The sequence below is a fragment of the Pipistrellus hanaki genome (assembly GCF_964339955.1).
Source record: "Pipistrellus hanaki genome assembly, chromosome: 18".
NCBI classification, from domain to species: Eukaryota; Metazoa; Chordata; class Mammalia; order Chiroptera; family Vespertilionidae; genus Pipistrellus; species Pipistrellus hanaki.
The window spans coordinates 32863667-32888407 of NC_140520.1; the positions used below are offsets into that span (position 1 = coordinate 32863667).

A 24741-nucleotide genomic window follows, 5' to 3' on the forward strand; every position below is an offset into this window, starting at 1 on the left:
GCTTCCCTGTGGCAGCGGCAGGGTTGAGTAGTTGGGAAATAGACCAGATGTGATGACCTGGGAAGCCAGGTTTCCTATCTTGCCCTTTACTTGGAAAGTTCTCCCACCCTCAGGGTTGGGCTTCCACAGCTGGGGTGTGGCCTGGACCCTGTCCTGTGGGGAGAAGTATAACTATTTCTCTCTTCTCTGTGTATAGCACCACCAGAGAGCGGGTCCGGTGGCTGGGGATTGAGAAAATGAAAGAAAGAGACACACAGAGATAGAAGGAAAAAGCTAGGACTGGGAGGGACCGCTGTCCTCTGCTGGGAAAGGGACAATGACCCTGAGGCAATACAGCTTGTTTATTTTATACAGCAAAAAACAGGAAGTTTTACTAAAGGTCAAGACAAAGGAGATTACGTGCATTCTCGGGTGGGCCTGAGTAGTATTCATTCCTGATACTTGGCTGGATTTAAATAAGAAAACCTACCCCTTGGCACCTGGGCTGAAGGTCAGGCTGACAACACTCCTGCCTTTTGGCAAAGTGTGTTTCCGGACATGGCTTTGTCAATGCCACTGGGTTCAGCTGACAACAAGGAAAGAAATGCCCATGTGCCTTTTTTAGGTGCTCTCTACAGAGAAGGGGCCGGCCGATCCTCTGCTCATCCTGAGCAGTGGCTCTAATTAAAAAGCCCCTCTCCTGCTTGACCTCTGAGCAAAGAACAAAGTTCTTTTTTTAAAAATTTTTTATACATTTATTTTATTGATTTTTTTACAGAGAGGAAGGGAGAGAGAGAGAGAGCTAGAAACGTCGATGAGAGAGAAACAGTGATCAGCTGCCTCCTGCACACCCCCTACTGGGAATGTGCCCCCAACCAATGTACATGCCCTTGATCGGAATTGAACCTGGGACCTTTCAGTCTGCAGACCGATGCTCTACCGCTGAGCCAAACCGGTTTTGGCAAGAACAAAGTTCTTTTTTTTTTTTTTTTTAAATATATTTTATTGATTTTTGTACAGAGAGGAAGGGAGAGAGATAGAGAGTTAGAAACATCGATGAGAGAGAGTCATCCATCAGCTGCCTCTTGCACACCCCCTACTGGGGATATGCCTGCAACCAAGGTACATGCCCTTGACCGGAATCGAACCTGGGGCCCTTCAGTCCCCAAGCCGACGCTCTATCCATTGAGCCAAACCGGTCCCGGCAAGAACAAAGTTCTTGAAAGCTCCCCTTGGGTCCAGTGTGCCTTCTATTCCCTTGGACTCGGGCTGGGGCGATGCAGCCTCCGTGGACAAGTGACCGCAGACAGAAGCATCTCCCCCTGCCACGTGCCCTCTCTCACCCCGTCCCTCGCCCCCATCTCTAATGTGTGTGCAGCTGGTGTACGACGGCATCCCCAAGGGAGACCTGCAGCAGCGGGAGCTCCAGCTGAGCGTGCTGAGCGAGCAAGGGTTCTGGGAGAACGTCCTGCTCGGGGAGGTGCACATCCGCCTGCGGGAGCTGGACCTGGCCCAGGAGAAGACCGGCTGGTTCGCACTGGGATCTCGGAGGCACGAGGCCTCGTGAGCCCAGCAAGGGCCCCAGCCTGGGCCCCGGGCTGGTGGTGGCTCCGCGGGAGAGGACTCCTCCTCCTGCGTGACCGGTCCTCTCCGTGGGGAGAGGCAGGGCCCGTGGCGGGCCTCGCTGCCGTCCAGGGGAGGGGCCTCTGTGGCGGGAGGCGGGGCGCCGCCGTCCCCTCCTCTGCAGAAGGAGCTGGAGTGGGTGGTGATGAGCAGTCCCGTGGAGGCTGTGAGGTTGCAGCAACGTTTTAAGTTTACCTTGTGTCAAGGGAGCAATGCCTGGTGTGGGGGTGGGGGGTGGTGTGGGGAGGGGGCTGTATGATGAAGTAGCGTTCTAGGGAGGCTGGGTGGAGATCTTTATTTTTTATTTTTAAAAAATGAAATAGTAAACGTTGTCCTCACTGGACAGGAAGCCGTGTGAGAAGGTGACTTGGCATCTGCCCCCGAAGTCAGAGAGAGGAAGCCCGCGGGGACTTTTGATATGACTAAGGTTCTTACTGGACTTTCCCCTCCCTTGGAGTGTGTGTGTTTGTTTCTCTCTCTATAGGAACCATTTGGGGTGGGGCCCAGTGGGTCCTCGTGTAGAGTCCCATCCCTAAGGGCCGCCTGGGAGGGGCAGGGAGGGCTGGGGGTGCCCCCGCGGAGGCCTGTGCGGCCCGGCCTTTCTGATTTTGTCTCCAAAGGAGAGCGATGTGATTGATCCCCGTGTGTGTGTGTGTGTGTGTGTGTGTGTGTGTGTGTGTACAGAAGGGCCTTTCTTATTGGGGTTCCGCAAAGGACCTGTATTCAGGGACCCGTGCTCTTTTTGGGGGAGTTTTCCCTCTGGCCTTCCCCTACTGGGCTAGGTCTTGTCCTGATTATGTATTCTACCCCCCCCCCCCCCGCCCCCCTCTGCCCTTGTGGGGGCCATCAGGCCCTGGGACTGCGCTGGGGCCTCTTCCCCGAAGCTCTCTCCCTTCGCTCTGCTCTGTGGGGGAAAAGCTGCCTCAGCCCTCGGTTTAGTTTCCCCCGAGGGCCTCTGCGCCCCGGGCAGGGGCCTCTGGGCTGCAGACCCCAGGGTGGCTGCCTGCGGGGTCGTCCTGGGAGGCCTTGCCCATGACCCACCACTCCGTCATGCTGCTTCTCTCTCAAACTCCACTTCTGTCAGTTTTTGTAAGAATTCCCCTCATCCTGTGGGGCCATACACCTATTCAGCCTGGAGCCAAAGGGATGCCCTCTCTGAAGGAGAGGCGTGGGGGCCCCTCAAAACTTTTTTTTTTTCCCAGTGGTTTTCTCCGCTCTCAGAGGCTGCCCTGGACGGCGATGGATTGCGGCCCTGGAGCTGGAGGGAGAGGCTGGGTCTCCCTGTGCTCCTCATTTCCTGCCACTTGGGTTTGAAATTCACTCTTGCGCTTTACCCTTAAGGGTTATCTTCCTTGAAAAAAAAAGAGGGAGGGACTTTAATATGAATGTTTTAAACTGGAATTGGCGGGATTGCCCTGTGACTGGGGAGCGGAATGCATGGGGGATATTAGTGAACTGTCCGTCCCTCCTCAGCTTCTCCCCGGCTCCAAGGACCAGAAATCCCCCCTTTTGGTGACTCATTCCGTAACTGGAGAAAGAAGCTTCGGCCAGTGAAGCCATAGGGCGGCAGGAAGTGTAAACTTTTAAGTTAAATACGCCAGGGATGGAGCCGGCTGCTGAGGGGAGGGGCTGGGGACGCGGGAAGCAGTAGCAGACTTCTCCAGATGAGTGGACCATAGATGTGCTGCTGGCTCTCGGCCTGCGGCTCATTTTGTTTTGACCTTGTGTGCCCCGATTTAAGGAGGTCTGTGTATTGTACCCACTTTCCAGATGTCCTTGTACCTCCTACTTTCTGTCGATTTGTATTTTCTAATAAATGACACTTGAGGAAAGCAAAATGATCATTTTTCAAGATGGGTTGATGTTGACATGTGTAAATGTTTTAAAACGTTTAGATGTAAGCATCTGGTATATCAGAGAAAAATAATAATACCAATGGTTTACAAATGGCAACCTTCACACACACAGTTACCCTGCATGGGTGTTTTACACCGTCAGCTAAAGGTAGCCTCACAACTTGATACAACAGGGGACTAGCATTATCCCCATTTAACAGATAAAGAAACAGACTTGTTGGGGATTAAGGAATTTGCCTAAGGTCCAAGCCAGTCAGTCTGCGATCTGGAATTTGAATGCGAGTTTATTGGACTCCAAATCTCTGCTGCTCCTCCTAGGCCAAGCTAAATACAATCCCTGACGTTGGTATGATATGTTAGTTTTCTGAGTGTCTTTTTTTTTTTTTTTAATATATTTTATTGATTTTTTACAGAGAGGAAGGGAGAGAGATAGAGAGCTAGAAATGTCAATGAGAGAGAAACATCGACCAGCTGCCTCTTGCACACCCCCTACCCGGGATGTGCCTGCAAACAATGTACATGCCCTTGACCGGAATTGAACCCAGGACCTTTCAGTCCGCAGACCGACTCTCTACCATTGAGCCAAACCGGTTTTGGCTTTCTGAGTGTCTTAATACATAGGATGTTATTTCTCATTACAACTATCCTGGAAAGTAGATATGGCCCATTCATTCTTTCTGTCTCCAGACATCTGCTGTGCTTCCCAGCGCTGCCTAGTTCACTAGCAGGCCTCCATTCACAAGGCGTACAGGCCTTGAGTTGCGCACAGGTCCTCCTGTGCTAGGTTTCAGGCAGAGGGCTACAAGGTAAATTAAGACAACCCTCTACATTTAAGAAGTTCCCTGCCAAAAAAAAAAGAAAAAAAGAAGTTCACTGCCCAGTGCTATTTCACCAACCTCATCTAGGGAGAGAGGAAACTGGACCCCTGATCAGTCGTAAGAGCAGAGCAGTAGCTCTGAGTCTAACTCCTTCTTGCCCCCCGGTGAAGTGATCTTTGTTCCAGCATCTTACCCAGAAGTTTTCAAAACTCTCCAGTGGGAGTCGTATTTCATGCTGGGAAATCTGTGAAGCTTCTGAGGGATTTTCGGCGGTAAACAGGGTTTCTGGGTGGTGTTGAGGTGTCACTGCTGTGCCGGACAAGCCCCAGGGGTCCTTGTCAAAGCCAGAACTGGAATCTGGCAAGAGTCCTAGTTAAAGGAAATTTCTTGGGCAAATGGGGTAGAAATCTGAACCACCCCAAGGGAGTGGAAATGAGAGAGTTGGGGAGCAGGGGATGGGGTTGCCTGGGAGGCGAGAAAAGCAGCCCAGGAGGCCGGGTTCTCTGAGTTCAAAGAGAAGTGGCAAAAATGAAGTAACCCAACAAAGACTCATTTTGAAAGGTTAAAAGGGAGGCAGCATTTTAAGCTGGGAGGTCATCACCTCACCATCTTTCAGGGGAGTAAAATTCAACCTCTGACAGAATTATTTGGCAAAATGTTCTTGGTGAGCCCTAGCCAGTTTTTCTCAGTGGATAGAGCATCAGCCTGCTGACTGAAGAATCCCAGGTTCAATTCTAGTCAAGGGCACATGACCAGGTTGCAGGCTTGATCCCCAGTAGGGGTCATGCAGAAGGCAGCCAATCAATGATTCTCTCTCATCATTGATATTTCTCTCTCTCTACCTTCCTCTCTGAATTCAATAAAAATATATTTTAAAAAATGTTCTTGGTGACTTTGTTAAGATCTGTTTGAATGAGTGGAGGCAATGAAAGCCACATTGGGGTAGGTTAAAGAGAATAAGTGATGAGAAAAATGGAGACCATCAGCATGGATAACTCGAGAAATTTTGCTGTAGTGGTACAAAAACTCGGAGGGCAAGTATCTCAAAAGAGTGAGAGTTTTTTTTTTTTAATTTTTAAAATAGATGATGTTAACCTATGTTACTATGAATGCTCTAGTACTGTGGGAGATAAAATATACTACTAGAGGCCCGATGCATGAAGATTCTTGCAAGAATGGGCCTTCCTTCACGTGGCTGCTGGCATTGCCTTGGCTCTGGCTGGAGCTGCCTTTCCGCCTTCCCATGCTGCCCAGAGGCCCTGAGCAGCTGGGTCGGTGTGGAACGCCTGTGTCCCACCCCCGGCTGCTTGGCGCCTGTATATGCAAATTGGCTCGTCATCTTTGTTGGGTTAATTTGCATACTCACTCCTGATTGGCTGGTGGGCATCACAAAGGTACTGTCAATTTACATCTTTCTCTTTTTTAAGTGTAGATAGGAAAGAAGGATACAGGAGGCCAGAATTCTGTGAATAGATATGAAGGGATAGGGTCCAGGAGGCTTCTTTGCTTGTAAGAGATTGAAGGCAGAGTGTGTGGCTGCAGATGCAGGTAGATTGGTGAATTTGGTGATGGAAAGGTGAGGTTATTTATGTCCAATTGCATTTATTTTCTCAATGAAGTAAGAGGTGTGATCATAAATTGAGAGTGTGATTACAAGCATGCTGGAAACATGAATAAAGAAACGTTAAACAGTCTCAGTGTAGGAGCAACAAAGCTACTGTAGATATGAATATCTGTAGGAGTGCCTGGCATTGATGAAATTTGTGATCACAAATATGAAGTGTGTCAATCAGCATAGCTGAGTGCTTTTCTCCGGCATTGATTAGCTGTAAGAGTGTAGGCTCAGAATAAGTGCATAGTTGGATTTAACTAAGGCTGGACTTGGCCAGAAAAGAATGTTGGAGTAGGAGAATGGCGAGAGAATGAAGGGCCTTTGCAAGGGGCTAGTTGTTTTTTTTTGTTTGTTTGTTTTTGTTTTTAATATATATATATTATTGATTTTTTTTACAGAGAGGAAGGGAGAAGGATAGAGAGCTAGAAACAGCGATGAGAGAGAGACATCAACCAGCTGCCTCCTGCACACCCCCTACCGGGGATGTGCCCGCAACCAATGTACATGCCCTTGACCAGAATTGAACCTGGGACCTTTCAGTCCCCAGACCGACGCTCTATCCACTGAGCCAAACCTGTTTCGGCAAGGGGCTAGTTTTAATGCTGGGTCATGGAGTGTATGCTCAGTAAGGAGGGAAGTGGTAATGGCAAAGGCTTTGAGGTTTTGGGGGTTTATAAGTCACTAAATAGTAATACCAGGGCAATGAGTTAGAAAGATAGAAGGTGGATAGAATGCCTGGAAAAAAAGATTTTGGAGATGTTACTAGCTCTGAAAAAATGAAGTCAAAAGATATACACCCTTTACCTCAGGTGCAGCAAAATCTTTAAAAATAAACATATTTGCAGAAACTGGTTTGGCTCAGTGGATAAAGCACTGGCCTGTGGACTGAAAGGTCCCAGGTTCAATTCCGGTCAAGAGCATGTACCTTGGTTGCTCTCTCTTCCTCTCTGTAAAAAATCAATAAAATATATTTTTAAAAATAAAATAAAGCCGAAACCGGTTTGGCTCAATGGATAGAGCGTTGGCTTGGGGACTCAAGGGTCCAGGGTTCGATTCCGGTTAAGGGCATGTACCTTGGTTGCGGGCATATCCCCAATAGGGGGTGTGCAAGAGGCAGCTGATCAATGACTCTCTCTCATCGATGTTTCTAACTCTCTATCTCTCTCCCTTCCTCTCTGTACAAAATCAATAAAATATATATTTTAAAATAAAATAAAAATAAACATATTTAACTAAGGTTTAAATGATCTGCTAAAGTGCCAGTCAGCTTGTCTGGCCAGCATGTACACAGCCTTGGCGGGCAGCATGTTATCTCTGTGTACAGAGCTGCCCTGCCTCTGCCTCTCGTTGATAGCAGGCTAGAGGCCCCTGGTTCACACCTTATTTACCTATCAAGACTGACATGGCAGTCACTATTCTCACCGCCTTCCAATACTTTTTGATTGCATTTTCCCCTTCAGAAGAAGAAAATTATGCATCCAATGACTAGATGAGGATGGGGAAGTCCACTCAAGAAAGTTTTAAAGAAATTATTTTCAAGATTATGTAGTGTTAGTGATAAAGTTGAGAATGGAATGCGAGGTGCTTCCTCATAAGAAAGATGCTATTGTTTTAAAACATTACTAGTCTTCTATTCGACATTTAATGAATGTTGGAAGCTGCACGTTGCCTTCCCTAGCAGAAAGAGGTGGACCAGGAGTCCGGAAGGCTGGTCAACCTTGAGGCTCCGGCAAGGGTCAGACCATACACCCACTGTCTAGTTGAGACAAAGGGAGCTGAAGCAACTTCCTCCTTTTAGTCTCAGGTAAATCCTTGCTGACGGGCTATCCTCCAGCTGTAACTAGAAATTGCCTGAGGGCTATGGGTGGATCCCAAACCAGGTCAAGGGCAGGCACATTGGTTGTGGGCACATCCAGTATGGGGTGTGCAGGATGCAGCTGATCGATGTTTCTCTCTCATGGATGTTTCTAACTATCTCCCTTCCTCTCTGTAAAAAAATCAATAAAATATATATTTTTAAAAAAAGAGATAAACTGTTCCGAGGGTATTTTTTCCTCCTCTGTGACTTTAGTTTGCCCCCATTGAAAAGGGCAAGTCTACTGAGGACCTACTTGAGAAAAAAAAAAATTCACATTTTCGTGGGGGAAAGTATATAGGTGGGACGCTGAGCAACCTTAAATTTGGATTCAAACCTTAAATCAGGCAAAGCTAACGAATGCTTTAGAAACACTAACATTGAGGGGTAGGAATGCGTGCCTGAGAATGATTCACTTGCAATTTTTCCACTCCTGTTATTCAATCTAGGTTATTAGTGTCTTAAACACTGTTAGAGATGCATAGACACAGAATCGCCCAACTCTTATTAAACTCAGCTCTCAGGTGATGATCTAGTCGGTAGTTAGTACTGAACAACACTGAATCCCGATATAGGCAGGTCTAGGGCAGGTGTGCACCCTTGCGCCTGCATTAGGCCCTTAAAAGGGCCCTGGGGAACCCGCGGGTGATTTGGAAACGCTCCCTTGCGCCAGAGGAAGCGAGTGCGCACGCGCAGAGCCCGGGCCAGGCTGATGCAACCTCCGCGCGAGCAGCCGGGTCCTGAGAGTAAGGAAGCCGACAGGGACCGGCGCCTGGCCAATCAGCGCCGCCAGGAAGAAGGCGGAAGGGCCCGCCCCCTGGGGCTCTGCGAGTGACGTTAGGAGGCGAGGGGTCGGCGTCTGGGCCGCAGCACGTTCCCGCCGCCGGGTCGCCTAGGCTGTCCCGTCTGGACGCTGGCCCTGCGGCCATTTTGAGCCGGGTTCGTCCCTGCAACCGTCTGCTGGGCCCTTCCGGGGACTCGCTGCGAGGCGTGGAAAGTCGTGCCGCCGCCGCGAGAGGCCTCTGCATGGTGCCTCGAGCGGACTAGGACGCCTCCTTCCCGTCGCCGGGATGGGTGCCGCCGCCGCCGCCGCCATCTGCGCCGGCCTCTCCGGACTGCCGTCTGCTGCCCGCGGCCGAGGCCGCTGCCCCGGGGACCGGTCTGGGACGCCGACTCCGCCACCAGGCGAGGTCGGGGCCGTGTAGGCCTCCCCGGATCCCGTCCGACCCGGCCAGCCGGGCCGCGCGCCTCGCTGACACCCTGCCAGGAGGAGCGGAGGCGATGATGGAGCCGGGAGCGGGCCTGCGCTTCTTCCCTCGGCGCTCGCCCTCCGGCGCTGCCGCCGAGCACCCCGGGGACCCCAAACCCGTGTCCTCGCCCCGGCCGGAGGAGGCTCGGCCTGGCTTCTGGATGAAGCTGCTCTCCCAGCTCTTCGCGCCGCTCCCCGGCCTGCTGCAGAGGCTGCTGGTGTGGAGCCAGCTGCTCGGCGGGATGGTCCCGGCCAGGTGGCTCGACTTCGCCGCGGGCTACAGCGCCCTGCGGGCCCGCGAGGAGCCGGTCGCCCCCGCGGGGCAGAAATCGCTGGGTTCGCTCCGGCTGGGCCCCTCCTCGGTCGACTCGGCCGACGACCTTCTGGACCTGCTGGAGGAGGGGATCCGCTGGGAGTGCCTGATCCCCGATCTGAAAGCCGCGGGCAGAGCCCTGCACCCCGAGGCCCGCGCCTCTCTCCTGGAGCAGCAGCTGTGGAGGATGGAGCTGCTGCAGGAGAGCCTTCAGGCCCGGCTGTTATCGGACCAGGACCTTGGCCATCCGTCCTCCGGGCTGAAAAACACGCATCGCGTAAGCAGTTTCGGCGCCGTCTCCTATTTGCTGAACCCCTCTTATCTGGACTGCCTGTCCCCGGTAGAACTTAGCGGCTGTCAGGACTTCTTCGCCGGTGGCGAGCTGGTGGGTTTCCGGACGCTGAGCCCGGAGGGCAGCTGCTTGCCGGAGGAGGACCCCTCGGCCCCCCGGCCGCTGGACGCAGACGTCACCCGCTCCGCCTGGCAGCGATGCCCACCGCTCTCGAGGGAGGGCCTGCCCGAGATCCACCACGTTCGCATGAAACGGCTGGAATTCCTCCAGCAGCCTAGCAAGGGGCAGGCCTTACCCACCCCCGACCAAGACCATGGCTACCACAGCCTGGAGGAGGAACACAGCCTGCTCCGGATGGACCGCAAGCCCTGCGGAGGCAGCCCGGCACCCTGTGTTCCTCCCGCTGGAGCCGTTCCCGGAACTGCCCCGGAGCCCACGGAGGAAAAAAAGGAATTGACTCAAGAAGAGGGTCCTCTGGCTGCGGACAGACGGGAGCCGTCGGAGGGCCGGCTGTCCGGTGAGGCACCCATGGAAAGGGACCCCGAGGAGGAGGACCAGAGCAGTGAGGTTGACTTCTCAGACATAGAAGACGACCCCCCCGTGTCTGCCAGGCCGGCCTGCAGCAACAAGCTGATCGATTACATTCTGGGAGGTGCATCCAGCGACCCGGAAACAAGCTCTGATTCAGAAGGTGAGGACTGGGATGAGGACGATGGCTTTGACAGTGACAGCTCACTCTCTGAATCAGACTTTGAGCAAGACTCTGAAGAGCTGCACCTCTGGAACTCTTTCCACAGTGTAGATCCTTACAATCCCCAGAACTTCACAGCAGCCATTCAGACTGCTGCCCCCGCTGCTCCCGGAGACCCTTCTGACCCCCAGAAGGGTTTGTCTGACAAGTCCGATTGGGGGAGTTCTCTCCAGACCGGAAGCCTTCCTGAGTCTCCGGACCTTAATTCTGGGGCGGAAGATGACTGGGAATCTAGTGCAGATGAAGCAGAGAGTCTCAAACTGTGGAACTCTTTCTGTAATTCGGAAGACCCCTACAACCTTTTAAATTTTAAGGCTCCTTTTCAAACAGCAGGGAAAAACGGGAAAGGCTCTCAGGACTCCGAGAGGCCACCTGAGCCCATTGTGACCATTTCTGAGTGTCACAGCTTGCTTTCCTGTAAGGTGCAACTGGTAGCGAGCCGAGACAGTGAGTGTCCGGACTTGGTACCGGGTGGGGTTCTTTCTGGAGGACACACGCATATCAAGAGAAAAAAGGTTTGTGTCTTTTAACTTGTTTGATAATATGCACAGACGGTTGTGATATGGTCAAATACAGCAGCAGCCTGACTTTCCTGGAGGGATGGTAGTACAGTGCTTTTGCTTGAAGAGTAGAATGCTGTTCTGTCCAAACAGGAGATGCCAGTGGACAGATGTTAGCAAGAAAGTGCCCTTTTCATTGGCAACTCGGAGCCATATCCCTACAGGCTTCAACTTCTCACTCTTTTTTAAGGAACTGGAAGGTTAAATCGTGTGTATACATGATTTAATTTTCCCAGAGATTGGGAAGGCCCTAGGATAGCCACAGAATTTAAAATGTTGTTAAATGTGGTATGTTAGACTGTCTTCATTCCTTTCCATTCGAACCCAGAGGGATGATGGGACCAAGGAGCAAGTCGGATTAACTCTTTTTTTTTTTTTTTTTGCCATGAAAGGAAATAATTTTAGTATTCAAAATTGTGACATGTACATGATTTTAATTCTGTTAAAAAAACACAGGAAATAGTGTTGCCTTTAAGAATGCAATACTAGTTGTCATTAGCTAACTACAGGTTAATAATTATGTAAAGCAATGATGGTCATTTATGTGGTTTACCTTAAGTAGTTGCTTCCTATTCCCAGTCTAGTTATAAAACGTTATGGAGCATTTTATTTTTCAGCTAAAGTTATTAATTGAAGAGAAATCCTCTCCAAACACACAGGATATCTTTTATTGTAGAGGGCAAGTTTCTTCAGTTACCTGTACCTTTATTTGGACAGAGGAAGAAGTGGATGAATTATTGACCTCATATTCTGCAGCATCTGGGAGTTTCCAGTGGAGAGTACCCTCACCCATCGGCTCTAAATGTCTAGTTTAATATTTTGAAACTATTTGGGGGTAGAAAATACCTTTAAGATGTGATAATTTTATGTCTTACCTGTAGATGCAAAGTAAACCATGTTAAAAAGTGGAAATTTTAGTTTACACTACTGTATCATCATAATACAGCTTTTCTTTATCTTTTTAAGGGGCCCCTTACTTAGTGAATTATGTAAGAAATAGCCAGGCAATGGAATGACCATTGCCACCTGGAGACCTGTGATCCCTACTTCTGAGTGGTTAGGGCCAGGAGATTTGGGAATACAGCCAAACCTGGGAAGTAACTTGATCTCTCATGGCTTTGAGTAACTCATTTATCTTATGGGAATAATAATAATACTGTATGAGTTATTGCATGATTCACACGAGATGAGTAAACACTACTCAATTCATTGTCTTGCCTTTAAATGGTAGCTCTTGTTGTTCAGGGATGGCAGGCCAGTTGCATGTCTCATTTCAACTTGCTCATTGAGTAAAAATGGAATGAGTCAAGTAGGTTTGAGACTGTTGACTGAACTGGAAGCAACATTTATCAAAGATTATGCCTAAAATATGGTTAAATTATTTGACAGCCTTTGCCTACTTGCCATTCTTTAGATATATGGGAATATCGGTAGTACTCGGTGCTTAAAATGAAGCTCTTACTTAGATCTAGGAGTTTAAAATGCATAACCTGGTGCAGATTGTGGAGCCAGACTCAGGGTTTGAATCCTATTTATACCACACAGAAGCTGTGTGATTTGAATAAGTCAGTTAACTTCTATTTTGTTTCCTTATCTGTATAATAGTACCCTATAGGGTTGATGGGAGGATTAAATGAGATAAAAATTGTAGAGTGCTTTGAAAAGAGCCTGTATATGGTGAACACTATGTAAATGTTGCTATTATTTATCTTAGTGACAATAAGTTACACTAGGATGCAATATCTGTAAGGGTTTACATACCACACTTCCTAATTGTCCTCGGGGGCATTTATTGGCCTGATGTAAAGGGAATGTAAGCAGCAGGCCACAGTGGGGTTAGCTGATGAAACTATTGAGCATACTTTAAAAGCAAGTCCCTATTTACTTTTGGGGTTTGATATCTTACAAAGAAACTTATTGGAAATTAAATAGGGATTAATGGGGACTGTGACTCATTACATGTGATTATGTGTATGACAGTATGTACAATTTTATGTATGTAGGTTGTTCCCAAAAATATATACACACTTTGAATGATTATAAAGAATGTGTTAACATACAGTTCATTTACCGAAATGAATACCTTTTTTTGTCAATGCCTCTTTTCAAACTGATGAACCGTACTGGGCTAGCCACTACTCATAACGTGAAGCAATGGAATCACAAACATCAAGAATCATTTCGTTTGGTATTTGTGTGTATCAGTTTGTCAACTGTTGCTTGTTTTGTACCATAAGCTTTATCTCTTATGTGTCCCCATAAAAATGGGTAGTGGATAAATTTTCTTTGTTCAGAGCTTAGTCGGGTTTCACCCTTTATTTCAAAGCAGTTGAACCTGAAAAGGAGTGAAAATTGAGTTAGCAGCTGTTAAAGTGTGTATACAAATTTTTGGGACACCCTGTATATAGTGATAGCATGTTAAAGAGGAATACAAGAAGGGTTTTTAACTTAGTAACAAAATCTTTTATAGTTTCACTAGAGGCCCATGCACTTGTGGGGCTCCTCGGCCTGGCCTGCCTGTGCCCTCTCGCCCTCTCACAATCCTGGACCCCTCAGGGGATGTCGGACTGCTGGTTTCAGTCCAAACCCTGCAGGCCAGGCCGAGAGACCCCCCTAGTGCAGGAATCCGTGCACCGGGTTTCTAGTATGCATGTAAGATCTTTGGTTAATCTCTTTCCATCATACCCCCTTTCCCCATTCCCCCTGAGATTCATCAGTCTGTTCCATGTTTCCATGCCCGCTTAGGCATATATATATATATATATATATATATATATATATATATATAGAACCTTAAAGTAAGGTGACCAGACGTCTCGCTTTTGGCGGGACAGTCCCGATTTTTATCAATTTGTCCCATGTCCCACGACGTTTTAAAACAGTCCCGAAGTCACTGCTATTATTTTAACACAAAAGCTTTAACAAGATCTTATTTCTATTCTTCCTTTTTTAAAAGAAATTTTACTTGTCAGTGCTTTCCAATTTTTGAATCATGAACATGTGGTGTTACTCTTAATATCACTTTTGTAATCAGAATACAGAAGAGGAATTTACTTAATAAGCAAAATATAACAAAATGAACATCTCTTTAAGGTAAGGTGACCAGACATCCTGCTTTTGGCGGGACAGTCCCGCTTTTTATCAGTTTGTCCCACGTCACGGTCCCGGTTTTTGGAAAAGTTATACTTTGCTTATTAAGTAAATTCCTCTTCTGTATTCTGATTACAAAAGTGATATTAAGAGTAACACCACATGTTCATGATTCAAAAATTGGAAAGCACTGACAAGTAAAATTTCTTTTAAAAAAGGAAGAATAGAAATAAGATTTTGTTAAAGCTTTTGTGTTAAAATAATAGCAGTGACTTCCAGGGATGTATTTGCGAATTCTTTTGTTTGGAGGCATTTGTTGTTTTTGAAGAAGGGTTTCACAGAACTGAATATCACTAAGGATTTAATAAGTAAATATTAATAGCATCAGGAAAATCGCAGTTCCCCATCTGGATTCATTTTATTAACATCAAAAACCACAAGGGGGTTGCCCTAACCGGTTTGGCTCAGTAGATTCAAGGGTCCCAGGTTCTATTCCGGTCAAGGGCATGTACCTTGATTGTGGGCATATCCCCAGTAGGGAGTGTGCAGGAGGCAGGTGATTGCTGTTTCTCTCTCATTGATGTTTCTAGCTCTCTATCCCTCTCCCTTCCTCTCTGTAAAAAATAAGATATATTTAAAAAACCAAACCAAAACAAAAACAACAACAAAAACAAAATCACAAGGGGGTAGGGTAGATAACAAGGTACCAATTGGTTTGTTTTTTTAAATATGTTTTTATTGATTTCTGAGAGGAAGGAGAGGGAGATAGAAATGTTAATGATGAGATCATTGATCAGCTGCCTCCTGCATGCTCCTACTGGGGATCAAGCCTGCAACCAGGCACGTGCCCTGACCTGGAGTGGAATCAAGAGCCCTTCAGTCCACAGGCGGATACTCTCCAGGGGTCTTCAAACTACGGCCCTCGGGCCACATGCGGCCCGCAGAGGAGTCTGATCCGGCCCGCCAGGTTTTTTGGGCAGTGAGCGCAGCCGAGGTGTTACAGTAGGAATTAGTAGTTCATATAGTCCGGCCCTCCAGCTCTCTGAGGGACCGTGATCTGGCCCCCACTTTAAAAAGTTTGAGGACCCCTGCCACTGAACCAAACCAGCTTGGGCTGCCCATTGTTTTTTATTCAGATGCCTTCTAGGCCCGCCCCCCCCCCCCTTTTGTTTTTTACTTCCTTTTATAGTTGAGATCAAATATTCTTGTAAGATATTTGATATTCTTAAAGAGTTAGTAGTATAAAAGGTTAATTACCTCATTGATGATTATAAGATCCTAGAGAGTGATTAAAGTTAGTTTTTGTCTTCATAGGTAACCTTCCTTGAAGAAGTTACTGAGTATTATATAAGTGGTGATGAGGATCGCAAAGGACCATGGGAAGAATTTGCACGGGATGGATGCAGGTTCCAGAAACGAATTCAAGAAACAGAAGACGCTATTGGATATTGCTTGACATTTGAGCACAGAGAAAGAATGTTTCATAGACTCCAGGAAACATATGCTTCAAGGGACTTGATGCTTTCTAGCCATGTTCAGATGATGTAATAGCCGCCAGCCCTAGCATACACTAAGTAACTCTTACTTCAGAGGTTTCTTTTAAAACAAAATTTGGCAGCTGTCCTTTGACCTTTTTTTTTTTTTTTTAGAGGGTATGTAACTTGGATCCAGCAGCCTTCTTTAATATTGTTTTGCAACATATCCCACTCAGAAATGTCCAGGTGTGAAGCCAAGCCCTGATAATGAAGGAGGAGATGGTGTGATTTCTAATCTTTCCCTGTTTAATCCGTCAGATGTGGTTTTGGATGGTGTTTGCTTCTCGAGGTGAAAAAGGAACCTCTGAAGGTGTAACTTTGCACTTTCAAAACTTATTTTCTTGGGAGACAATAAAGGGTTCAAAGTCCATTTTATATTTTAACTTATCTGTCTAAAAACTGGGTTCTTTTTACTTTTTCCCTCCAACATTCCTTTTTTTTTTCTTTTTTTCTTTATTTCAGTTTATCTTTATTGTTGATAGTATTACAGTTGACCTTTTTCCCCCATGGCCCCCCCCCCTCGCTTCACCCAAACCCGCCCAGTTTATTTTATTTTCCCCCCATTGATTTCAGAGAGAGAGAGAGAGAGAGAGAGAGAGAGAGAGACTCGCCCCAACCTGTATTAGGGATGTGCCCTGACTGGGAATCGAACTAAACACCTTTTGGGATGACACTCCGACCAGCTGAGCCACACCGGCCAGGGCTTTCCCTCCAGCGTTCTGAAATTAATGGGCTTTTATGTTTTCTCTGTATTATCTCATTTCAGTGACTTGGCCTTTCTCCTACCTTAAGGCTAAGAAAATAATCTTGTGTATGCTGCCAATTTAAGGTACAATAGCTGTGTCTTTTTTTTTTTTTTTCTTTGTAAGAATGACTTGGGCTGTAAATGTGGTAGGTTTTCATTTCTAGGTTAAGTTCTACCTAAGATATTTCCAAGGATTGCCATAAAATGGACATGTGTGTATCTGTTACTTTAGGAAAGCTGCATCTTTCTGCCAAATTTTAACATCTAATACATTCAATTTCTGTGCAAAGTGTTTTGGAGAGGGTCCTGTATATGTTACTGTGATTTCTAGGTAAATGGTTCTTTGTATCTTTTAACAGATGGAAATTGTAAAAGAGACCAGAAAGTAATACTTACATCATAGGCATTTATATTATTTTTAATGAAAAGCATAGAATTCTCGTAGGAAGAAGATAAGAGACATCAGAGCAGTTTTTTTTGTTGTCTATGCTCTCAACAGAAGCAGTGTTATTCATGTCCGGCCTCGCACTGTGTCACTTTCACCATCTGTCATGGAGACGCTGTAAACTTGGGAATGGGCAGTTCTGAATTTTCCAGTTTGAAATATAAAATAGAGACTTCAGTCAGTACCCAAGTTTACCGTGTTCTATTTTAAAATGGAGAGAAGGAGTAATGAGAGAAGTAGGGGCTATACTTTCAGGAAAGGAAAGAACTAGAGATTTAACAACCAGGAAGTCTTAATATCTGTAGCCCCAAATTTGCTTTTGAATCCAAGCTTTTGCAGTGACTGGCTGTGCTTGGTTAATTTAGGTAGCTCTACCTGGTGTGCATCCGTTAGGGTGAGCTTAAATGGTCAGTTTTTACTCCACGTGCCTCTCGTCATGGAACACGTGAGTAGAATAGATGACCTCTTCACTCTGAACTTGTTTCAGTGTAGGGATGATTTTGTGTTAGAAGTGCTCCAGGGTTACTACCTCAATTAATAATCCACCTGGTCATTATTTCTATCTGGTTTGCTCCAAGCACTGCCTCTGGCGTTAATATATATTCACATAAACACAATGAGAGTGCAGCAACATAAGGTCAGGTGTTTGCAGAGCCCTTAGTCTCGGTGTTCCGTGCTCCCCCCTTTAGGTGGTCATAGGGACTGCCTAGCACCGTGAAAGTAGGTTGGCTCCAGGCACCAGCTGTGTCAGGTGAAAGAGGGCGTTATTTGCCTTGAAAAAAGCTTGTTGAGAATGCATATGCATTCTTTAAAACCGGGATGAAGTATACTGCTTTATGTCAGATTTAGGTTGTGTTCTGTGTTTCTGAAATCTAGCACCTCTGCTGATTTGGAAAGAAGGATAGTTTACATGAACTGGGTTGTGGGAAATGGTTCTTTTGGAATTCCAACCTCAACCTCACAGCCAAATGGGTAACACCTTGGTTAACAAGTCTCCCTTTACTACCCTCCTGGAAAGAAGGGACCAGAGGGTGTTGAGAAGGGTGTTTAAGTTGGATTGAAGGAGAAGAACGATTCTTGTTGGTTTCATTCCAGTCCTAGTTGGAACAAAGTTAGACCACCATCTAAAAACAAAAGTCCTTGGAAATTTTAATCGAACATTGCATTTAAAGTCTTGCAGTGGTGCTTCAAGTATCAATGTAGCGTGTGAAAGGCTTTGTACAGACAGGTAAAATTTCCCTTTTTGAGTGTAATAACAGCACCTTTCATCTTTAACTTGAAATCAAAACTGTCAGATTTTATTTTTTTATAATTTAATGAAGGTGAATGTAGGGGGCTAGAAGACTTCCGAATTGGCTTCCACAGATCCAATGAGTAACATGTAACCAGTTTGTTGGGATTTTATAGTAAAATTCTATTTGTGTATATAATTTAATCTGTAAATTGTAATAAATACATTTGCAATTATTAAATTTTATGTGATATTTTGGTTCAACTTTATATTTTATGCTTCATAGTACTTTACATTGGCTTTGGAATGACTGAGCTGGATTTTCAGGTTTAAGTTGGGTATTTTTGTAGAAGCTTAGATGGGCTGGACAAATTTTTGTGGTTTAAGATGGCTGTGGTATGTAAACCACCCCAGTTCATTGAAGGGCAGGGATGATAATGGGTAGATACAACGAAACCACGTTTCAGTAGTAGAAAGGAGAATTCGGTTCTTCGGGTATGACAGGCCCCACTTAGAGACTGGGTTTTAGAATCCAAAATTGGCTCCAACCATCTGCTTCTGTGCAAAGAAAACAGTAAAATTAGAAGCAGTAAAATTCATATGCTGGGCTTAGCATAGTGTTTCTCGTAAGCAGCAGGGAAATCTGTTTTTCTATTTTGTGCATTATTGATAACCATGGTTTTGTAAATCATAATAATCTCCCATGTATGATATGGTAACATCAGAAAAAATAAACCACACACACAAAAAACTTATACCCTGATAAAAAGATACACATTTGGGTTACAGCAAGCCTCTTAGTGGATTAAGGCATATGGATCTTAGTTAATGAAGAAAATTATTAAAGGTATATTTCTGAACTGGAAGGAAGGAAACTAACATTTAGTTGCAGATAATTAGTACTTACCACCAATTAAATTGACGTTTTTATTACCGTCTTGGGGATTTAAGCATTTTTGTCTCTTTCCAGGGAGATATGTGAAAATAGCCATATTCACATCAAGCAGATTTATTGCTTTGTCTGTCCTGATATCCTATAGACATTGTGCTGTGGGTTTTACTACTTTCACAGAATATTTAATTGTTGACCCAATAAATGTTGATAGTTACACATAGAATTAAGTGGTCTCATTTAGAGACTTCTTTGGGTCTTGTACGTACTAGTACCTTTTAAAAATAATGGAAATACTTTTTACCCCTCAAATTATTCATTTATAAAAGTACCTAATATAGAGATAATACAAAGGCATTCTTAGTACTGTCTAAAAGTAAGTATGCTGCCCCCACGGTACCTTTTAAGGTGAGAGACATAATTAAAAAAAATAGTTTTATTGATTTCAGAGAGGAAGGGAGCAGAGAGAAACTTCAATGATGAGACTCACTCATCGGCTGCCTCGTGCGTGCCCCCTACTGAGGATTGAGCCCGAAACCCAGGCATGTGCCCTTTACCCGAATCGAACTCGGACCCTCCCTTCATTCTGCAGGCTGACATTCTATCCACTGAGCCGAGCCCGCTAATGCCTTAATTTCTTTTAATGTGTGTAAAGAGGTTTTAATTTAAATATATATAAATTGATTTCAGGTAGGAAGGGAGAGGGGGAGAGAGATGGAAACATCAATGATTCATTGATCAACTGCCTCCTGCACACCCTCTACTGGGGATCAAGCCTACAATCTGGGCAAATGCCCTGAGCAGAAATTGAACCTTGACCTCTTAGTTCATAGATTGAGGCTCAACCACTGAGCCACATAGCCACATAGGCCAGGCTGGTATATCTTCACTTAACTGATTATGACATAAGTGTCAGCTGTTTGGAATTTTTCTACATCAGAAATTAGGATTCTTATATATATATATATGTGTGTGTGTATATATATATATATATATATATATATATATATATATATATATATATTATTGATTTTGTACAGAGAGGAAGGGAGAGAGAGTTAGAAACATTGATGAGAGAGAGTCATCGATCAGCTGCCTCTTGCATACCCCCTACTAGGGATATGCCCACAACCAAGGTACATGCCCTTGACCGGAATCGAACCCAGGACCTTTCAGTCCCCAAGCCGACGCTCTATCCATTGAGCCAAACCGGTTTCGGCAGAAATTAGGATTCTTATGGACTTGGTTGAATGCTCTGTAATCGATACCGAACAGCCTTTTTCTCCTTGAATTTGCTCTAGTGAGACTAAGTGTGTATGTTTCAGTTATGACTTCAAAATACAGAGACAACGTGATATCAAAATCTGTAACAATAGGTGTAATAAATAGGATAAATGGATCTTTTAATCCTGCTTTGAGGATTTATTAAGCAAGCTTTCAATTAATATTCAACTAAAACGTGACATGTTAAACAGAATTTAAAGAGAAATCATTTTATATGTGGACTGAGAACACAGGATGGGATATGTATTACTATGTAACTTGCATTACATCGGTGTTTTACCTTTGGCAGACTTCCTCACCTCAGCAGGGAAAGAGGGGAAGGAGTTTATGGAACCATGGAAAGTGGGTGGCTGGACCCGTTGGGAGGGTACCCTAGAAACACAATGAGAACAGAAGGTCTAGAAAGCTGAACTATAAGGGAAGAGGTTTTTGAACTACTTTCCAGGTTTTGTTCTTTCAGTCTTCCCTTGATCTCATTACTATCCTTTTAAAATATACATATATTTGATTTATTGATTTCAGAGATGACAGGAGATGGAGGTAGAAATATCAATAAGAGAGAATCATTGATCAGCTGCCTCCTACAAGCCCCACATTGGGGATCGAGCCCGCAACCTGGGCATGTGCCCAGATCAGGAATAGAATCTGATTTGCTTCGTAGGTCGACCCTCAACCACTGAGGCACACCAGCTGGCTGTACTATCCTTTTCTTAGTTTCCTCCTGCCTTTGCTGTTTTTTTTCCTTGTCATTATGTTTCATAGGGTCTTACCCAGGAGAGGATGAAGACCTTCATAAGAGAAGCACAGCACAATTGCCAAGTGTGTGTTCATTAGAGGTGCTCTCCATCAAAAAGAAAGGACCTTGGAGCTCTCTTCAGAGCTTATTGCACATTCCCTGACCAGAACATTAGGTTAATTATACACTGAGACTGGAGCAACTTTCAGAAACATTCCAAAGATGTTCAGGGTCAAAGTAAGGAAGCTTCTTTGAATTAAACCTGCTTTTTTTTTTTCCTCTCTTTTAAATCCTCACCTAAGGACATGCTACTTTCTTTTTTAAAAAATAATATATTTTATTGATTTTTTTACAGAGAGAAAGGGAGAGGAATAGAGAGTTAGAAACATCGATGAGAGAGAAACATTGATCAGCTGCCTCCTGCACACTCCCTACTGGGTATGTGGCCCCAACCAAGGTATATACCCTTGACTGGAATCGAACTTAGGACCCTTGAGTCCGCAGGCCAACTCTCTATCCACTGAACCAAACCTTTTAGGGCAGGACATGTTTCTTGATTTTATTTTTTTTTTAATATATTTTATTGATTTTGTACAGAAAGGAAGGGAGAGAGATGAGAGTTAGAAATATCAATGAGAGAGTTATTGATTAGCTGCCTCTTGCACACCCCCCACTGGGGATATGCCCGCAACCAAGGCACATGCCCTTGACCGGAATCGAACCCGGGACCCTTCAGTCCCCAAGCCGACGCTCTATCCATTGAGCCAAACTGGTTTCGGCTGTTTCTTGATTTTAAAGAGTGGGGGTGGAAGAGAGAGAAAGAGAGCGAGAGAAACATCAATAGGTTGCCTTCCCATACAAGCCCTCATTAGGGATCGAATCCACCACCTATGTATGTGCCTGACTGATGCCCAGGGAAGCAATAGAACTAGAATAGAGGTGTACGGGAGCCACACCTCCAGGCCAAGCCTGCTTTCTTAAGAGAGTTCATACATTGGCTCTGAAAGCAAAAACGAGAGAGGAGTCCCCCCAAAATTGAAAAAGGCTCATCTGGATGTATGTTCTGGAATGATTGTTTTAAAAAAAAAAAAAAAAACTTCATCATGAGAAGACTAACTCCTCTTTGGGTCTCAATATCTCCTGCAAGAGACATCTAACCACCCCAACCCCCTTTTCCCTTTTATTTTACCTCTTAAAATTATGGTCACTCTGACCTCATTTTGTTAACATCTTTACTTGTTTCTTATCTGCCGCGACCCTCAGTAGTCTGTAAACGCCCCGAGAGCAGGGACCTTGTTGTCTGTCTTACCTACTCTGAGCTCAGAACCCTGCTGGTAGAACGAGTCACTAACTTTTTAAGTCACCTTTCCTCTAGCCTTTACTGAGATTTCATCCGCACAGTCATGTCTGATTAGAAACCCATGTTCCACAACCGTAGTGATGTAGAATCACAGAACGGAGAGGTCCTTAGAGAGAAGCGGTAATAAGCTCTAAATTTGTAGAATGTAATTACAGATTTCATTTTGGCTAGGGATACCACATCAATTAATTTGAATGTCATTAGTAAGGTGCATGTTAATTTATGGGTTTAATATGTGATCAAATCAGCCGAGGCACTTCTTTTTCTGGAATTAATATTCTGTGTTGGAATACAAGAGTCTTCTTCCCACTGCACCAGAGGGAAGATTGGTGCTAGGTTGCTAGAGACGCTCTGTTGATTCCACTAGATGGTGTTACCATCTTGGCGTGCCCGGTGGATCCCCATTATCACTAACCTAATGGCGGTTGCTAGGATGAAAGTCCTCTCTCAGTAGAAAGAAGCTGGAAAACTTCCCAGTTTGTAGTAACCCACAGGGCTGGGGCCTGTTCCTTACAGGAGAACCAAGATTTGTATTTGTATTTGAACTCAAACAAATGAATAAGATGGACATAGTGATGATTTAGGAGACTGGGGGTCTGAGGTAGGGATATTTGCTGGGTTTTGTGTATTGGAATTTTCCCAGTTAGGGCTTTATTTTTACGGAATTGTTTGTTCAGCATCCAGCTTTCTAATGCATCCCCTGGCATCAGGGTAGTTCTTCTCAAGGAGAGGAGAGATGGTGCCGCATTGCTCAGGGCATGGAGAGTCACTGTTACCTGATTCAACACTTGAACTTCCCAGCGGGACTTGTCTTCTGCAGTGCAATATTCCTCTGAAAGGGCCGCCTCTCAGGCAAAGAAAGCTGAGAGTGTAGGCAGGTTGTCCTGGGGAGGGGACTCTGTTCAAAGGTGGCTGTCTAGAGAATATGGCCATCGGTAGTAAGAATAAACAGAAATAAAAAACCCTCCTCTGTGGCTGGCCTGCAGGAGGAAATGAGCCTCAAGAACTACTGGGCTGGGGTTCATGCTGATGTTGCCTGTTGCCCTCTTAGAACTAGTAGCCAAGGACAGCTGGGGACCCAGGGCTGCTCCCCGGTAAGTTGGTATTGGCTCCAAGGAAGGTCACTGTGCATTTGCATACAGTTTTCCTGTGCCTGCAGTGACGGAGGCAGCTTTCAACTGCATTACTGTGTACTTCCCTTCCCTTTTTATTTATTTTTTTATTGAATCCTCACTCGAGGGCATGTTGGGAGAGAGAGAGAGAGAGAGAGAGAGAGAGAGAGAGAGAGAGAGAGAGAGACTCCTACCAGTTGCTTTGGTCCCACAAACCAGGTATGTGCCCTGACAGGGAATTGAACTGGCAGCCTTTTGGGGCACAGGTGATACCAACGAAGCCTCTCTGGCCAGGCAATACTTTTCCTTTTATTTCAGCTTGATTTTTTAAAATTATATTTTTATTGATTTTGGAGAAGGAGAGAGAGTTAGAAATAATAATGATGAGAGAGAATCATTGATCAGCTTGCACGCCACTACTGGGGATCAAGCCTGCAACCCAGGCATGTGCCCTGACCTGGAATTGAACCCAGAACCCTTCAGTCCTCAGGCCAATACTTAACCACTGGGCCAAACCGGCGAGGGCTATTTCAGCTTGATTTGACTGTGTAGGAGGAGAAGTTTTCTTTCTTTTGTTTTTGTACCTTTAGGAATTTACAGAGGAGGTCTTTTATTTCTGTTTATTCTTACTACCGATGGCCATATTCTCTAGACAGCCACCTTTGAACAGAGTCCCTTCCCCAGGACAACCTGCCTACACTCCCAGCTTTCTTGGCCTAAGAGGTGGCCCTTTCTCAGAGGAATATTGCACTGCAGAAGGGAAGTCCTGCTGGGAAGTTCAAGTGTTGAATCAGGTGCATGTTCTTGGCAATTAACTTCCCAGGGTAAACACAAGGAAATGCAAATTTACACCAAAATAAGATGTCACTACAAACTCACCAAACTAGCTAAGCTTAAAAAGACTTACAAAATCAAGTGCTGGTAAGCATATGGAACAACTGGGCCTCTCATACGTTGCTGCCAAGTGCGAGTTTTCTAATAAAATTAAACATATACTTACCATATGATTCAATGATCTCACTCCTAACTGTATTCAAAAGGAATGAATTACCTTAGACCGGTGTCCCTTCTTATACCCCTCCCACCCCCATCCCAACCCTGGCATAGACTCCCTCGGGTCTGTTGGGAATATTTACTTCCTTGATCGTGTGCATCTTCCCTCAAAGACTTCCCTGATGATGACTCCATCTCTGTCTTCATAGTTCATCGTTTTGTTTTCAATATTAACCTTTTTATCACATTTCCTTTTTTCCCTGTAGATTGCAGCTCATCATTGGTGGAAGGGTTCTGAGCACAGGGACCAGAATGTCTTAGATACATAGTACACTTTAACTCCCGGGACAGTTTTCATAGCTTCCTCCTAATGGACAGGTTCTCCCCCCTCATGCACGCAACAATTAAGT

General features: G+C 45.4%; 2 protein-coding genes and 1 long non-coding RNA gene across 4 annotated transcripts in view; 2 read left to right on the top strand and 1 right to left on the bottom strand.

Moving 5' to 3' along the window:
* Positions 1-8191, top strand: part of PIK3C2B (phosphatidylinositol-4-phosphate 3-kinase catalytic subunit type 2 beta) — an 85380-nt gene extending 77189 nt beyond the window's left edge. For both annotated transcript variants that reach the window (XM_084865793.1, XM_084865794.1), the window contains exon 33: positions 1358-8191. In XM_084865793.1, the coding sequence (XP_084721919.1) occupies positions 1358-1546 (189 nt within the window). In that variant the 3' untranslated portion in view covers positions 1547-8191. The remainder of the gene's footprint in view (positions 1-1357) is intronic.
* Positions 8192-8554: 363 nt separating this feature from the next.
* Positions 8555-18207, top strand: PPP1R15B (protein phosphatase 1 regulatory subunit 15B). The gene is given in 3 exon segments (XM_084865872.1): positions 8555-10863; positions 15313-15495; positions 15498-18207. Coding segments are annotated over 3 exon segments (2052 nt in total). The 5' UTR covers positions 8555-9024; the 3' UTR covers positions 15528-18207.
* Positions 18208-21952: 3745 nt separating this feature from the next.
* On the bottom strand, positions 21953-24156 carry LOC311612746. Its single transcript, XR_014793343.1, has 2 exons — positions 22159-24156; positions 21953-22124 (listed from the first exon to the last, which is right to left on the bottom strand). It is a non-coding gene; the product is annotated as an uncharacterized lncRNA (long non-coding RNA).
* Between the last annotated feature and the right edge of the window lie 585 nt (positions 24157-24741).